This window comes from Podarcis raffonei, chromosome 10 (assembly GCF_027172205.1).
Source record: "Podarcis raffonei isolate rPodRaf1 chromosome 10, rPodRaf1.pri, whole genome shotgun sequence".
In the NCBI taxonomy this organism is placed as follows: domain Eukaryota; kingdom Metazoa; phylum Chordata; class Lepidosauria; order Squamata; family Lacertidae; genus Podarcis; species Podarcis raffonei.
Window position 1 is genome coordinate 6510832 of NC_070611.1, and position 18323 is coordinate 6529154.

General features: G+C 40.0%; 1 protein-coding gene across 1 annotated transcript in view; it reads right to left on the minus strand.

The window, feature by feature from the left end:
- The window catches only part of CCDC146 (coiled-coil domain containing 146), a 65332-nt gene that overhangs the window by 43989 nt on the left and 3020 nt on the right, over window positions 1-18323 (minus strand). The window contains exons 2-3 of the mRNA XM_053406702.1: window positions 15116-15180; window positions 14004-14197 (exon numbers count right to left, since the gene is read on the minus strand). Of these exons, the coding sequence (XP_053262677.1) occupies window positions 14004-14197; window positions 15116-15128 (207 nt within the window). The 5' untranslated portion in view covers window positions 15129-15180. The remainder of the gene's footprint in view (window positions 1-14003; window positions 14198-15115; window positions 15181-18323) is intronic.

The window sequence follows — 18323 nt, forward strand, 5'->3', positions numbered from 1 at the left end:
CTCATCATATTCCATAAATATCTCTGCAGAACCACCAACCTGCTGCAAAACTAGTGAGCCCAAACTGGCTTAAACTCAAGTATTCCAAGACAACTATATTTTTTCAATGTAAATAATAGATTCAATATGTTATAGTTTAATAATTCATTGCCACTGTCAACTAGCTTTTTTTTTTTACTACGTGACTGTACCAGAAACAAAAACAATGTATCATAATCTAAAGGCTAATAAATGCTGTTAAGGAAGCATTTCTAATGATCTTGCTATTTTTATATATGACCAAACACTGCAATACTAAATCTCAAAAAATATTAATGAACACAATGTGGTGGCTTATTTATGTGCAACTAATTTTGTCTGGATTCAACCAATATTTTCAGACCTCATTAGAAAGTGTTGTCTGTACTCAAGAGACGAATAACTGAAAAATTATATATAAAGGCTTCAAGATTACAGGGGGAACTCTGGGCCTTATAGTACAGTCTTATGATCCACTTTTGCCAGCAGCCCCTACATCAGGGTTACAGCTGGTGTGACAGTCGCAATCCTACGTACTCCTATCAGCATAAGAATAGATATCGAAATAAGAGATGATATAGCAATGCCAAAAGACACATCTGCAACATCCCTGGCAACTATGCTACTACTAATCTAATAAGATTTAACACTGCTGACATCTGCACATTAGTAGGGCATGGAAGGCATTTATGATGGAATTTCATGGGAGAAGGTAACATGTGCCATTTTTCTCAAACAGATTTCTGGTATATTGTTGGAAATATTATTTTTAAAGAGCTACTTTAGGCAATTATGATCTAAGTGATATTGCTTCTTCAGTAGGCATTTCCAAAGATGGCTAATATAGGTGTATATATCTGTATATGCAACAGAAGGAACTTATAGGAGAGGCATCCTTACAATGCCTCATATTTGTGAACAGTAAAGAGAGAAATACATTTAGAAATACATTCATTGTGTATTGTTGCTAATGACCAAAGTATGTGGATTTACACTATGTGTGTGTGTGTTGTTAAAGGGACTTTGCTAGATGGAATTATGCCCAATTGTGCCATGCAATTTGGCTATTTTTCTTCATTGTAAATGTCTCTTAACTGGTGGGGGAAACCAAATCTAATACTGAGAGATTCTATCACCTTCGTTACAAAATGTTACGTATCATCATTAGAGGTGAGTTTTCTAGATGAAAAGATCCTTAAGGATTGGATCCAGTGTGTCCCATCTGAAAATGGAAGGGTTCCTTCTGTTCACTGTTCAGTTTTCATCTAATCCCCCTTCCAGGCTCCCATTTCACCTCTCATACTTTTCCGGGGTTTCTTCAGCTATCTGGAGCAGCTTTACGGAAGGCTGCAGGGGAAAACAGACTCCTGGGGAACATCCTGTGAGTGAAGTTCAATCACAGGATTCAACCCAAAATGTAGAAATGAATGTAATCACTTGTTATGATGTGCAGTAAAAGATTTCCTCCAAACCATGTTGAAGTCAATAGAAGATAAGTATCTACTGTAATTTTGATTGGTTTTGGTTACTGCATTTACATACTGTACAGTGCTTAAAGATCTGCACAACTGACTACTAGTTTGCTTCTGGGCACAATTCTAATTGCTGGGTTTTTTTGCCACTCAACTGTAGGTCTGGGATGAGGTGTATGAAACCCCCCATGAACTTGCCTATGTGCAGCGATTCTTGGCTTAGGCCCTGCTCCAAATACCTCTCCCCTTCTTCGGAGACGTGGTGGGTGGCTTCTGGGGACAGTTCCTTTTCTGTGGTGGCACCCAGACTTAGAACTCCCTTCCCAAGCACAGTTCCAAAGCTTATATCACTATCTTTTAGGCAACAATAAAACCGTTGTAATTTGCCTGAATGTCTGGCAGCACCTTATTTGCAATGCTTTTTATCCATAATTTATTTGCTCATTTATTACTTTCATTTCATTGTTAAGTATTAAGGATGGGAGACCTTTTCTTTTTAGTCTGAGGGTCACAAACCCCTCATGGAGGACCTTCCAAGGATGACATGTCAGGGGTGAGGGCAGCAGGTGCAAAAGTGCATTGAGCTATAGAAGCAACGTTTTTAACTTGGCACACAACAGTTACAGCTTCCTGCGTACAACCATATACACACCTCTCGATCTAGGCATTATTACCATTCACAGACCTATCCTAGCCAAGTAGGGCTGTTCAACAGTAGGCAGAGTAATTCACAACTAAAAGTGTAGTTAGATGAATCAAAATAATACAAACATAGTTGCTAAGCTAGTTTTCTGTATATTAAATTGTGTTGTTTTCACTTTAGATCTTTGTGTAGATGTGCCCAATGATTTAAAACTTGTTTAGCTACCACAGGTTCATTCAAACTATCTAGGTGCTATAACTTTGTGAGAGTCCACACAATTTCTTGCCCATCACAGAATTAAAACTCTCAGTGTTCCCTAGATTGGACCACAGATACGCATTTTGTCCAAGACCACACACTTAAGTCCAAAATTAATCCTTGCTGTGAAGCTACCAGCTTTTTATTTATTTGAAATCCTTCCAATAAATAATGAAATTTTGAACACCAATTTTTGAAACAATTACCAATACTGTTCTTATTCACTAAATGCTTTTATACAAATGAAACTGTCATATATCATTTCCACAAAGGTTGGTTAAGTTGTATCTTTTCTTTTCCCTCCTTTTGAACCAAAAGCTGTTGGTTTGCAGAACTTTTGTAAATTAAAAATGGTTACATCAGATCTTCCTGCAAATTCCCAATGGGTACACTCAGGACAAAATACACACTTGCCAGTTCAAAGTGCTCTTCCAAGCACACCCCGATCTCTTGGCATAAGTTGAACACACTCAAGGAAACTGCTACAAAGCAAAAGCAGGAACCCTGGTGGCCCAGTGAGTGACCTGCAGGGCTCCTGCCTGACAGCTGTTCACAACAGAGAAGTTTGGGGGGAGGTCGATTGCTCAGTGGAGAAAAGTCTGCGTTCTGCAAGAAGAAAGTGCCAAGTCCAGTCCCTAGCATCTCCATTTAAAAGACTCTCTGGTACCAAGGAAGTGAGGCCACTCTGGCTTGGACAGAGCAGAGTAGACCATCAGCTGTCAGTCAGGAATAGATAGCCCTGCCTCTATCTCCAGTTTAAATGCTTCAAAAGGACTGTAATGAAAATGGGAGGAGGTGGGACTCAACAGCAGCCTTTAGGAAATCTAAAGAGAGCTTTCTCCACACTATGAAAAGCCATGCCTTTGTAAGATTCCTGAGCACATGGAGAGAATCCTCTCTGGGTACAGTTGAGCAAGGAGGCCGCGGATAGGGGAAAGGGTCTGTCACATTTCATGTGCATTAATTATCCACACTTTTCTACTTCTAGAAAAGGGCTTGGATAAGGCAGTTTAATTTTGGACATTTATTCAAAGCCTTATTAGTTTTGGATAGGCAATACTGTATTAACATATGTATTCTGGCAGAGAGAGTTTTGTTCAACAGGGACACTATGATCAAAGAAGCTGGGGACTCTTACAAATTCTTAAGAATTATTCTTAAGATGCAAAGCATTTCCTTCTATTAGAAGTGGGCTGCTTCTTCTGTGGAAAAGAGCAGCTTCATGCATCTGCTACACTGCAAAGCAAGTTAAAATGTGATAACCCTATTTGCAATAAAGCCACACCTAAAACAATATGTTTTGGATTAATGGCTTTAAATCCTTTTTAAAATGAAGGCATTTAATAAGTATTATAGTCATGAAACCCATGTCTAACTCTATAAAGGCAAGCAGTAAATAGTAAATTTAAAATTTAGAAAAACCAAATATTGAAAAACAGCTCGTCATTTCAAAATGAGAAATTATAGGTCATAGATAAGAACAAACAGAACAGGTTTCATCAAAGTGAGTTCTTGTAACCCTAAAAGAGTATAAGAAGTTCATCAACAAGGAATACATTACTGTATTTGCACATTACTGAAGCTGTTGGTTGTTCCTACTACATTAGAGACCTACCTGGAAGTCTATGGATGAAATAGATTTTAAAAACCCAGCACTGGGTGCAAAGCAAGGGATCTAAGCAGACACCAAAGGTCAGAGGGTCGGGGGCAAGAACAGCAGGCCTGTATCTCCAGAGTGTTATTAGTAAAAGGAAATTTTAGAATCTTGACAACAGAGAACTCCACATAAGCACATTCAGTACAGTATGCTATCCAGAATAAGGAAAGTATTCCACTGGCATTAAAGATGTTTTGATTTAATCCAGCAGTTTTAAATGCCTGCCATTTTTTTAAAAAAAAATCCCAGCAGATTAATTAAGCACTTCCCTCTGACCTTGAAACCCTCATTTCTTATTTCCTCTATTTGACCCCTGATTTAAGAAAGGTAGGAAAATAAGGATCGTTATTTTAACACCTGCAATTAGTCCAATTGTATTCTGAAATGCATACAAAAGGCGAAAACATTTATATGCTTCTTACTGCCATAGTTAAATGCTGAACATAGTTTAACACTGAGGATTTGTCATTTAGAAAGTTAATAAAACTTCGTTACAACAAAGGGCTCATCCACACCTACCCTTTGCCCTGCACTTTCAAGACACAACTCCATACTTTAAAGCGCTGTGTCTAAGCAAACCCCCCCCCCCTTTTTGCCACGGTGCTTTCCCTGTGGAAATCGGCACTTTAACACCGAATCAGAACAAAAGGCAAGAAAGGGTTTTCTGTGGATTGCTATTTGCTCTGATTCAGCGGCAAAAGCAGAGAGGGGCGGGAATGCTAGGACACAGCACTTTAAAGTGCGGACCTGTACCTAGAAGCATGGCACAAAAGGAAGTCTGGGCAAGCCCTCTGTGTCACATTTTGAACAGAACATGTACTCACATTGACATAAATAAGGTGTCAGCTAAGATGGCAAGCATGTGAGCAGCAAGGTCTTCAAATGGTGTCAGGTAATACGCATGTGGATTATGCTCTATAAGGCATATTTTCTCCATAGTTGAAAATGCTACATTTATATTCATGCCTGGATTATAGCTGAATAAATAATCTACTCAAGACATATACACTTGAGAAGAAGCATCTTTAACACAAAGAAACTTGCTTTTGCTAAAGTCTACTTTAAGTGCATTAGAATCAGTGTACAGTGGTACCTCGGGTTAAGTACTTAATTCGTTCCGGAGGTCCGTTCTTAACCTGAAACTGTTCTTAACCTGAAGCACCACTTTAGCTAATGGGGCCTGCTGCTGCTGCTGCCGCACCGCTGGAGCACGATTTCTGTTCTCATCCTGAAGCAAAGTTCTTAACCCGAGGTACTATTTCTGGGTTAGCGGAGTCTATAATCTGAAGCGTATGTAACCTGAAGCATATGTAATCCGAGGTACCACTGTATCTTACCAGGGGCGGAGGAAGGGGGGTGCGGTGGAGGTGGACCACCTCATGTGTCACCACTGAGGGGGGTGGCAAAATGTCGGGTGGCACTCACCACAGGGCCTGCAGTGCGCCTGAGCCACGTGCCTCTCCTGTGAGGGACGCGGTAGTTTGGGTGCCCACAGGCTCTGCGCTGCCCAAATGGTCTGCCCGCCACCTCCTCCTCAGCTGCAGGGCGGCTGAGTGGGAGAAGGCAGGCAGACCCCTCAGAGAGCGTCTTGCCACGGCTGGCCTCACCCCCGTGGGCAGCTGGCCCCGCCCCTGGGCGCAGGGCATGCGCGCCGCCCCAGGCGCCCAATCAGCTTGCTCCGCCGCTGATCTTACCATGCACCAAAATGAATTTTCTGCCCTGTTGTTGGCCTCATCAGAAGCTATCAGCATGTACTTTAACAGTTCCAGAACTTTTTGGATACGTACACCTAGGTACTGGCTGGAGGTGAAGGCAACATCTGTCTTATTTTTTATGCCAATGTAGTTATAGGGCTTTAATGTTGCTACAGAAGCTTTGCAAGGTTTAGATTTAGTAAGATTTGGAATGCGCCACAATGTTTAGATAAGTAAATGCCTGAAAGTGTTTTCAAAAGTGTTGCTGGGTGAACATTTTTATAGCTAACATTAGAAGTTTCACAAATTATGTGCACTTGATATATGGGGGGGGGGGATACCTTAAAAAAGAGGCCAGTGAGCACATGTTTATAATTGGCACAGCAGTAGCTGTGAGAAAGGCAACTGAATCTGGAATACTTAGTACAGTTCTGGTCGCCTCACCTAAAAAAGGATATTTTAGTTTTGGAAAATGCTCAGAAAAGGGCAACCAAAAATGATAAATGGGATGGAGCAGGGGCAAAATGAGGCTTTCTTTCACCCGGGTCAAAGACTCTGTTTGGCACCCATCCCACATGCATTTACCCATTGACACACACACCCGCACACACACCTCAACACATTTGTTTATAAAGGGCATCAAAAGTCCAACAAAACTTTGAATCACAGAATTGTAGAGTTGGAAGGGACCCCAGCGGTCATCTATTCCAACCCCCTGCAATGCAGATATCTCAACTACCATATGTTCCGGTGTACAAGATGACTTTTTATCCCTGGGAAATCACCCCAAAAGTCGGGGGTCGTCTTATATGCCAGGTATACGCGTTGGGAAGGAGGAGAGGGAGCCGGTGAGCAGAGGCACCCTTTCTGCCGTTGCTCCTCCTCCCTCCCCACAGAAGGGACATGGAAAGTCCTTCCAAGCGCGGCACTCGCCCGCCCGCCCAACACCTTGCCCCGGGCTGCTGCTGCTGTGACGGCAGAGGCAGCGGAGGGGTGCGCGCTCTGCCCCTGGTGGCGCTCCAACTCTGTAACTCTAAAACTCTAAAATTGAACAGCAAAAGTTGGGGGTCATCTTATACTCCCAGTCGCCCAATACGCTGGAATCTATAGTAGATCATACATGACAGGTGGCCATCCAAGCTCTGCTTACAAACCTCCAATGAAGGAGAGTCCACAACCTCAACTCAATACCTCTGGTTCCTCCTAAACAAGATTTCTAAAGAGGAAGGGAATTTGGGGAGCGGACACACACACACAAGGTCGTCCACCCCCCATAGCAACCTACAACTCATTTCCCCTAAGGCAATGCATTTGTGTATGCTCTTTTCATTAATCAATGCATTTATGTGCAGAATTTAATGTAGTATATACATTTTTGTACACATTACTTGGCTGGAGAACTGCACTGCAAAATTCAGAGAAGTAGAAAAGTTGCATGGTGGCTGTGTTTTGGCTTGCGAATTGTTTTGGAAAGTGCAGATTAGGTAAATTTGCCTTTTAATGTGAACTGAATCAAATTTCTCCCCATACTTACATTTTGCACCATATCTTAGGTCACTCTGAATGGTGCTATCTGACTTTTGGGAGAAAAAAGACTTACAAAGCCTATTACACATGGAGAAATTTGGGATTGCTTACCCATTATCTATTAACATAATCCAAGGAAAATTGAATGACCTATGAAGAGAGAGAGATTGTATCCTACATAGGAGAAATGGACTCAGAGAAGAACACTCAGGCCATCCACAAACAACTTCTTTTGAATAGTTTACTAAATCTACTTCAGATTAACAGACTAACATATTCCAGTGCTGTTCTCGTGCCAAAAAGGTTACAAGCCTGTCTGAAGGAAGAAGCAATTGCCCCTCTGATGGAATAATAGTCTACCTTCACAGATCTCAAGAAATAGTGCTCAGCTCTATTGATTAGTGATCATTATTCATTTATTTTGTATCCCGCATTCATTTATTTCAATAAGCAATTCCACCTTCCAATTGCCTTTTGGCCTACTGAAGTACAGAGAGTGTATGTGCTTTCACTATATCAATACAAATACATTGCAGCTTCATGTCACACCTTGAGACTCTCAACATAATTCTATAAAACCTGGCTACAAATTCCTCCTAAAACAGGCATAGGCAAACTCGGCCCTCCAGATGTTTTGAGACTACAACTCCCATCATCCCTGACCACTGGTCCTGTTAGCTAGGGATCCTAGAAGTTGTAGTCCCAAAACATCTGGAGGGCCGAGTTTGCTAATGCCTGTCCTAAAATCTGCATATATCACAGAATATGTACATAGTCACATGAAAAACAAACTGTGAAAGAACAGGAACACAACTACATAGTTTGCCTTAATGAGTACACTGTTGACAGCTTTACAGCAGTTAGGAAAGTGACATATTGCAAAATTGGCTTTGTCAACATTCCAGCATGTCTGTGGCATAAAAACAAAAAGCAAAACACAGAGATGGGTTGGGCTTCTGAAAAACAAGGTAATAGTCCAATACTGTCTTCCAGTTGCAATCACTTCCAAGTTACCCTTGCACAGGTGGAGTCGACCATGGACAGAACCTTTATGACAGAGGAATCCCAGCCAATCTTGCAGAATCAGAGAGAGGGCATATGCAGTAGAACCAACTGCCGTAAAACAAATGCAGCAATACTGCAACGAAGATGCAATGAGGTGAAAGATGCATGAATGACTCCACTCCATGCAGCTCCCTAAAGCTCAAGGGCCCTTCAAGAGCAAAAAGCTGGCAATCCCATTCCTCTGTGATGCTTTCAGAATTCAGGCCACCACTGAGAGTGCTCAATAAATTTATTATTGCTTCATACGTTATTCTTTTCTAATGCTACTTAGCAGCAGGTGTGCCCACAGGAATTGAGGGGGGTGCGGTGGGAAGTAATAATAACTAAGCAGACATAAATAGCATCAAAGAACAGGTCTTTTGAGATAGCTCTAAATTGTGGTGAGGTCTGGGTAACTTTGGCTTCTGCAAAGATTATAGTTTACGTCTATTCCTTCGTTGTTTGTCTTTGAGTTGTCTCCCATCACCCCTTAGTTATTGCTACAATCAACCTCCTAGCCCCTCCTTGCAGTTCCCTGCAAAAAAACCAAAAAAACCCTCCATCACACCAGGATAATTGCATGGTTGTCATACACTGCTCTAATTTTCCCTCTCTTGCAGACCTACTCCTCTGTCTTCCTAAATGTTTGTCCTCTTCCCAATACGAAACATGCTGCATGCAACACTCACATGTGTTGAAGCTTTGATCCTACAGCACCTATCAAGCCATCCTAATGGGAGACAAGTTTCCTATCATTCCTACCCACTAAGTTATGGAGTATCCTAAGTGGAATAGCAGCCTCTCCTTTCCCAACTGACCCTAGAGTTTTCCTCCACCAAGCACTTAAGAAACAGTATTTAAGTAATATTTATGAATTACTGAAAAGCATTTTTAGCCATCTGTCGGAATCTGATGGACAACAGATCTTGCCACTGCATGCCCTGATGACCTTTAGTGTCACTGACAAATCAACGTATCATTGGTTTCCATTGTCTCGTGTACTGCAACAAGTGCTTAGTGATTGTGTTAGGTTTAGCACACTGATTCATGGGCTCAACTACATAACACTCTGTGAAGAAAACGTTTGGTTTTGCACATTTCCCAACAATTGCCACAGCATCTCCCAAGGCCTTTTCACTTTTAGATAAGCAGTAGCATGGTGTGGGATAACTTAATTGCTCAATACCATGGTGAAACTTTACACTACATCTAAACAATATATCTATAAAGAACTCGCAGAATACTGCTGTAACCCTGAGGTTCACTGTCTGTAATCAGTTTAAATCTAGAGCACAACAAACAAGATTGGAATCCCAATATCTTCTCAAGGCAGTATTCCTGTAGCAGGGATGTCAGATTCCCAGCAGCATTCAAACCACATTATTTTGTTGCATGGGAAGTATTTTTTCTCCCCCAGTTTGTACCTGCACTGCTATTCAGAGAGGTGCAAGAAATATGGTTGCAGGAATGTCAAGTGTACCTACTGGACAATGTAATATCACCACTGATAAGCAATAACCACCCCTACCCCTTCAATGTCTATGTAATTTTGGATTTATTTATTTTTCTAATTTGAATCTTAACTTTTAAAATATCTGCAGTGGTTGTCTAGCACCCAAATACCCCAGAGCAGGGTTGCAGCGCTCATCTAGTGCAAAGTTTCTGTTTGTTTGTTTTTAAAGGTCAAAATGGTGCAACATTACGCTCCCCTTCCAGAATTTGCTCATGTCCTTAGTCCAATAGACAGTGGAAATGTTGAAGCATCTAATAGCTCAGCGGGAGGGAGACAGAGATACAAACAACAACATGTCTTTACCCCACTTGCAACAATGCTATTTCTCAACAATTGCATAGGGATAAGATACTGAGGCACTAGACCTTGACTGGTTCTTTTATAATCCTATCAGTAAAATACTGAGCAGTATTCAACTAATCCATGCCAGCAGCAAAAGGATTTCCACTTGCACAATCCCTTTCCTATCCCAGCCACCCTCCCCAAATCTGCTGTAGAGGGGTAGCGGAATATTCATGTATAATTATGTTGTATTCCACCCATTGTCTGGAGAAGTTATAAGAAGTCACACTGACTTCACTGGAAACAACCGTAAGTGGAGACTTCAGGAGGGTAGCTACAAAGATAAGACGCTGATTAATAAAAATCACGGTATTTAAGCAGATCTCTGTTAAGAAGAGTATTTTATTCCAACCAAGGAATGAAATCAATGAAACAGTCTGTTACACGTTGCTAAATTGACATGGAAATGTTAAGCCAAATTGAGGTCATTATGGAAATAACGACACGCTGAAATGGACCAGGACTAAGCGATCCTTATTCATTACTTCTACGTTTCTAAAGTTCCCAGCCTTTCCCTATAATGCTATATTGTTTTAGAAAAATAGGACACTTTGTGTAAGAGATGATCCGTACGTCTATTATTTTCTTGTGAGAAGTCTGAAGGAGCTGAATGGTGACTATCAAACAAACAAATCCCAAATAAAAATGTTACTACCATAAATTCTTACCATTATGGAATTATCTACTAGTACAACACAATGCTCAATTCAACAGGATTCTAGCTGAAGATGTAAACACTCCGAGAAACAGAAATGGATCATTGGTTCCAGCTTAAATGAAAACTGAATACCATTGTTTTTCATTGTACAGTTTGTGTACCACACTGGACAATTAATTGGAATGTGGCATGAACCAAATATGTACATAATTGAGACAATAGTTCTATTCACCTATCATGAAAATTGTGTTGAATGAACACACTGTGGGGAAACAGGAAAGCTGGCAACTTGCTTCCATTAACTGGAACAGGATATAAAGGTGCATACATGTAAAAAGCCAAATGAAGGCAGTTCTGATCACCCGTGATCAATATCTAGCAAAACTAAGGAAACAGCAAGAAACACCAGTTATCAGGCTTTGCAACAGTTATGCAGTGGACTAGATGCAGAGAATGCTTTGGATCTATACAGTTTGCCCAGTGTGTATGTAATGTATGGAAAGAACAAACTTGCACATATCTTCAGGAATTCTTGGCATATGAGACAACACATATCACTTCAGGAACGCCTAGCTAAGTAACGCTCTCCAGGGCTACTTTGGTCTTATGGCACACTAAAGTAAAGGGGATGCAAGCATGCCTGAGCTTCTACTGGTCTGTGAGAACTAGCTTTTGCCATGCCAGGGGTTCTATATAGCATGCAAGGGTCTCACAGTCTCTCTCCCTTTCTTTTCCCCTGGATGCACTGGGAATTAGTTAATGCTGTGCATTTATTCCATCAGCAACATCTGCAAAAAGGGTAAAGGAGAATGCCAATCACCCTCCAGGGTCTACTCCAGAGGTGACAAGGCCTCTTTGCAAAGGCTGTGTTCTTTGGCCCCAAGAGTGCTGAACATGTCAATTTCCAGGATGTTGCTGGACAGAGATGGCAGCTGGGGGCAGTCAATAAGCCTGTTAAATTCTTGTTTTTAAGAGGCAACAATGGTGGCAAACCTTCCCATGACACTGGGGCCTTGGCAGCTGCCCAGGGTTTTCAGGTACTGATGCTGGGCCTGCTGCCTTGGTAAAAATCCATATCAGAGAAGGTCAGTTATGCAGTGGTAGCTGTTTGGGGCTAGTTTACAGCAGTATTTGCTATCAGCACTTTACATACTGATTGACATCACTGCCCAAAGGAAATAATGTTTTGTTAACATTTCACATGGTTGTTATGATCAATCTAAAAAAACTTCATGTTAACGAAGTCCAAGAATGTAGGATGCATTTTGTTAGGGACTTACTCTCATGGAAGTTTATGTGGCAAGCCATGCCATAGGTTTCCAATATAAATAAAATTTATTTTTCCCTTGTGGTTGTTTTTTTAGCTATCTGCGCACATGCACTAAGAGTATTGCACAGTACAACAGCACAGCACATCATTTCTTTCTTTCTCTTTTTTTAAAAAAACAAAAATTAACAGTTAATTTAAAGCACTGTGCCTGTGTTATAGAATGATCTTATTACAAAGCCAGCGGCATATGTACCTGACTTGATATATGAATATCTGAGAATGTTGGCATGGCTGAAATTTCCCACTGTGTCTTAGGAACAGAGCCAATAATAAGACCAGGTCTTTGGGCGCTTGTTCCAACACTATGATTTAGTTTGCAACACACAGTGCTTTACATTTGTGTCTGCACCTTGCTAGTTTTGATTTAAGTTGGCTTCTGTGCAATGGGAGCCAACAGGGTTTTATATTATAGTCTCTCGTGTTTTAGTTTTGTGCCATTCTTAGTGCAATCTAGAGAACGTTTTGTTTCAACTCTTTCTCAAGAGTGTTAGGAAACTATTTTCTTCTTTGGCTAGGCCTTGGTGTGTTTGAACAGAAAATGCTTCGTAAATTTTATAAACAAAAAGAATTTAAGAACATACTAATTTTACTTCACTGCTTCCTGTCAGACAAAGCTAATGACCAAATCCACAGAAGAAAGAAATCCACAGGAAAAACAGAGGGGAAATATCTGAAAAGGTGCTGAAGAAAACAGGAGTATATGTTTTTAAATTTCCGGATGCAGTTTGAACTTGCCACGCTCTCCTAAGGCTGTTCTCCTTCCCCCTTCGGAAAACTCTTTTTATGACAAAAAAAGATAATTTTACAAATTAAAGTCACCAAGCAAACTTTTAATGCGTACTTCATACCGCTGGATAGCTGCCAAAACAATGGCAATCATTTGACAATGATTCTTGATATTGGCATGTTTGTGTATATTATTGCCCAATCCTTAAAGAGATTTATCCCGTATCTTAAGGAAAGTAGCAGCCAAAACAATATGGTCTTTCTGCTGCACAAAAACTTCATTTCACCCCACCACACATCTCCTTTTCCAAAGTTATGTCAACAGCATCTCCTTTGAGTGGCCCAGGGGTAGCCAACATGGCACCCTCCAGAAGTTGTTGAGCTACAACTCCCATCAGCTCCAGCCAGCATGGACAATGGCCAGGAATTATGGGAATTGTAGTCCAGAAATACAGTGGTACCTCAGGTTAAGTACTTAATTTGTTCTGGAGGTCCATTCTTAATCTGAAACTGTTCTTAACCTGAATCACCGCTTTAGCTAATGGGGCCTCCTGCTGCTGCCGCGCCACCGGAGCGCGATTTCTGCTCTTATCCTGAAGCAAAGTTCTTAACCTGAAGTACTATTTCTGGGTTAGCGGAGTGTGTAACCTGAAGCGTATGTAACCCGAGGTACCACTGTATTTCAAAGGCACCAGGCTGACTATCCCTGGAACAGATCACTATAAAGAGCAATCATGTCAGCTCTGCAAAAGGAACAGCTTTTTACATTTGACACATATTCTATGCCATTGCTGTTTATTATGCAAAGCCTTGAAAGGCACTCTTAGGAATTCTGTTTAACATATTTGTGGAAACGAGATAATGAACATTCCACCAAAGTCAAGAACATTACCCCAATAAGGCAAAGTGGTGTGCAGAGTTTTTCATTTGTTTTATTTCAGTTTGCATGCTTTTTGACAAGATGGTTTCCGGTATCTTGTTTTCAGTTGCTGTTGTGATAGATCAATGCTATTTTCACAATAGGTACTTAAAAGTTGCTTTGTTTTTAATTTCCTACAGAGGCAATTCAACTGAAAACAGTATCTATCATGCTGACGTAAAGGAAACTAAGAGTACACTACCTCATCAAGGCACTCAAATGCAGGACATGTATGCACGTCAATGGAACCTTCATCCCGAATATTAACTGTTGGAGCTGTGGCATAAATAGGATCTTCAGGATCCTCTGGTTCCAATTCGGGTTCAGATTGTTCTTCTGACTCACTGGAAACATACTCTTCTTCTTCTTCTTCAGAATCATCCCTTTTCCAAACATCTGCAAAAAGTACCAAAATCCACATATCAAATTTTGATCGTTATGCAAAATAAATTAGAAGCATAGCTGTCAACTTACAGATTTGAAAACAAGAGACCAGCAGCCTCAAAAATAAGGGATCAACAGCCACAATAAGGGATCAACAATTACTTTTATAAAATACATATTTTGTTGCGTGCAAATGGCTTTAGATACCTATTAGGTCCATAAATTACCATATAGCATATATTCAACACAAAAAACAGCAACAATTTGTTGTTGACAAAGCAAGCTGGACATATCAAGGGCCCCATTACCTTCAGTAGCTTATTTAAGAGACATCATCAATAAGGGACAGCAGCGGGACATGGCGCTGGAATAAGGGACTGTCCCGCCAAATAAGGGACGCTTGACAGCTATGATTGGAAGATAAGAGCTGGAGATAAATCATGGGATGAGGTTACACATATCAATAATGGGGAACTCCAGAAGAAAGGGGAAGGGAAAGGGTGAGGGATAGCTGCATATGGTCAATATCTGTGCATAGCTGGAAGGGTTTTGTTAACGAATTAACAACTGAAATGCTTTGACTGTGCACTAGTAATACTAATAAAAGCAATAATTAGGAAAACAAGGAATAACTCTACTAAGTGTCTGTCTTCAAAGACAGTCCTCAGAAGTATTCAGAGACTGCCATAGTGAAGTCACTAACCCACTTCCCTATCCACAACTTCCAGGAATATCAATGCAGTTAGATACATCCTTATAACTATTGCCATATGCAAGTCTAGCGCTGACCCAATTCAAGAAATCAAGGCAGATCTTAAACTCCCAGTACCTTCCAGTTGTCGGGGATCAGGACTATGTTATGTGGAATCTACAATGCATCACACACTAAATAATTTGTGTTAGCCAATAACTAGGTGGCATAGTAATTACCTTCAGAGCTCATTTTCCTTGCCTAAACAATTGCAGTCACTAGGACTGTGGAGTTCCAAACTGATCTGAAATTAAATCAAAGAATTTATCATTATACTTTTCCAAGTATACTTAAATTGGAATGCAGATGAATCAAAGCAGCATACATTAGTTAATTTACAAAGCATACCACAGCAATTTAGCATTAGGATGCAATCTTGCTACATCTGTGTGTGTTTTCTTTTTCAAAGAACACCATGGTCTATGGGTCAACAAAATCTTTGAAGGCTACAAGTGTAAGCTGGCCTCTAGTGCTGTTTGGATTTTCTTCAAGGACATTCTGCTTTACAGAGAAATTTCAGCAGCTGCATTTGCTCAGGAATTCAAAAAAACAAAACAAAATCTAACCCTGTTGATGCCTCCTACAGAAATCAAAACATTATGTAATCAGCTGCAATCAGCATAAATTTAATATATTACATAAACATGGGCATATAGTAATCAAAAAAAGATTTGAATACACATAATATGAGTTACAGTTACTAAATATTTATTTCAATTGTACCTCTATGGACATGTCAGTAAGCTTCATAGGTTCATGAAAAGATTTGTATCAAAACACACGCCACTCATCACAAATGCAAAAAGCAAGTTCAAACTTAGGGTTGTCTATTGAACATTTGGGGAATATCCAACAAAGTAGTTCCATTAGTGGATGGATTTCTGTTTGTGCAACAGAACTTTGCCTCTTTCTCTCCCCATGTGCACCCCATACTTTCTCCAAATCTGCTCCACTGCATTGAGGAGGGAAACCCAAAACAGATTTAGGGGGCACACAGGGCAAGAAGATAGAGGGGAAGTTCAATTGTCCAAAGAGAAATTGTTGCGCCAACCCAACTTTGTTGGATACCACCCTTCATGTCGAAGGTGTGGGTTCAGTGCATGGGACGGGCAGCATGGGATTGGGGGATGCCTGGATAAGAAAATGTCCTCCCATAACCTGCACAAAAAAAGTATAATTAATTTATTCAAAAGCAAATTTTATTTATCACTTAACTGGAATAAATTTGAAGACCCTTTTCTTAAACTGAACAATGTATTTTAAACATTCAACGGCAATAAGAATACATTTCATTTTCAATTAATTCACATTACATGTTAATTGCCATACACCTTCCTCATTATACATAATAGGAATATATTATTTCTGCAAATTCCCCACATCTAACCCTGCAACCACCTCCCCTTATAACCAAATGCCCATGTGACTTCCTTCACCCACATGAGTGATATCCAACTTATTACTTAATAGAAACCTCTAACATTATTCATTACAATAGTCATTCATCTATTAAAAGGGGGGGCGGGGAGAGGAAGGCATAACTTCTTAACTTAATAGGTTCAGCCTATACTTATCCAGAGATTTCTAATAGAAATTTTGTACAGTATATTCTTCAACACATTTCCATTCCCTTCTTAATTTTTGTTTTGATTGCAATCTGATTGATGCTGTCATCTTGGCTAGTTCAAAATATTTGCAAAATTTAATTTGCCACTCTGAGATTGAAGGAGTCTCCTCACTCTTCTAATTTTTGGCCACCAGTATTCTAGCGGCTGATGTAGCATACAAAAAAACTCTAAACTTATCCTTGGGAATGTCTTCTGAGACTAGTCCAAAAAGAAACGCTTCAGATCTTTTTTGGGAGGTTATTTTAAAGATTTCTTTTCAATTCATCGTAAATATTGTTCCAGAAGGACATAATCGTGACACAATTCCACCAAATGTGGTATAACGAGCCTTCAACCTTTTTACATCTCCAGCCTAGATTTGAAGGTAATTTATAAATTTTTGCTAATTTAACCGGGGTCATGTACCACCTATAACACATCTTCATGATATTTTCTTTAATAAAAAATAAAAAGAAGAATATATTTCATAGGCCTTAGGACATTCTTTTTTCTTTCTCTTTGATCTAATTGTAGAAATGCCAAAATAAAACTGACTTTCAATTTTAAAAAAACCTTTGTTTTATCTTACATGCCAACCCTCTTCAGCCGTTATGTAAAAGGAAGTCCCTTTACACACTTTAGTGGGTTTGAGAGCAGAATGATAGTTTCAGCTGGGGAGGGTTAGCATTCTACTTGTCATTTCATTGGGGAAGGGAGCCTGTTTATGAACTCAACAGGCATCCCAGGTTACGCATTTCAGCCTGCAACTGATGCCTAGCAATATTCTGTAACCATTTCATAGAAATCTAGTTATGTTATCAAATATTGTGAGGTGGTATGCTACTGATGAATCAAGAGTAACCAATGAAGGCCTTACCTGGGTTGTCTCTCACCGCCCTGAAATTAAGTTTGGAAAAAGCATTATATTGTAGCCAATATAGTAAGCTGCAGCGTGTGATAGGTTGCAGTGCTATTTTATACTCGGTTACAGAATGTATTGTATTTCTCCCTGTGTAAAAGCATGTCCATCTTACGGTAAAGCAGCTTCCTCATCACATTCTAGGTATACAGTATTTATAATTCATATCTGAACAAAAAGTTAAGTGCTTTTCATATCATAAGTATACCAAACAGATTTTTTATATGCTCATTGCTACTTTTATATTCATCCCACAACTCTGGCAACTCTCAGAATTGTTCCGCGATGGGGGCAGGGATTCTGTAGCAGAAATGTTGCCCATCTACAAAGTCTACAGGCCTATATTAGTCTACTCAGAAGTAAGTCCTGCTGAATTCACTGGGACTTACTCCCAACTAAAGTTGCAGTTGTATGCATGGTTACTTGGGAGCGCATTTCATTGAACTGAATGGACCTTGCTTTTGAGTAGACATACAGGATTGAGCTATTAAAGTAACAAATAACAGTTAGGTTAGATATGTAACTATTGCATACATTTCATTTTTTTCTGGGGGGAAAATCTAGAAGATGTTGCATCTCTATATTTGAATCATAATAATGATTTTTTTTTTTTACTTCATTAGTATCTTGCTCCTCCTGGTTCAGCAATCGTAATCTGTGAGTGAAAAAGGGTTTTAAAAGGTCCTTCTGAATGTGAGCCCTAGAGGGTGCCACATGGATGAAAAGTTCTGAGTTTAGTAATCTGAACTTGGTTTTAAAAATAAATATAAATCCATCCTACCCTCAGGACCACAAAGAGCATGCAGTGATTTGACAGTGTTGCTTATTAAAAGGAGTCAAATTATGCCCCCTCCTACACAT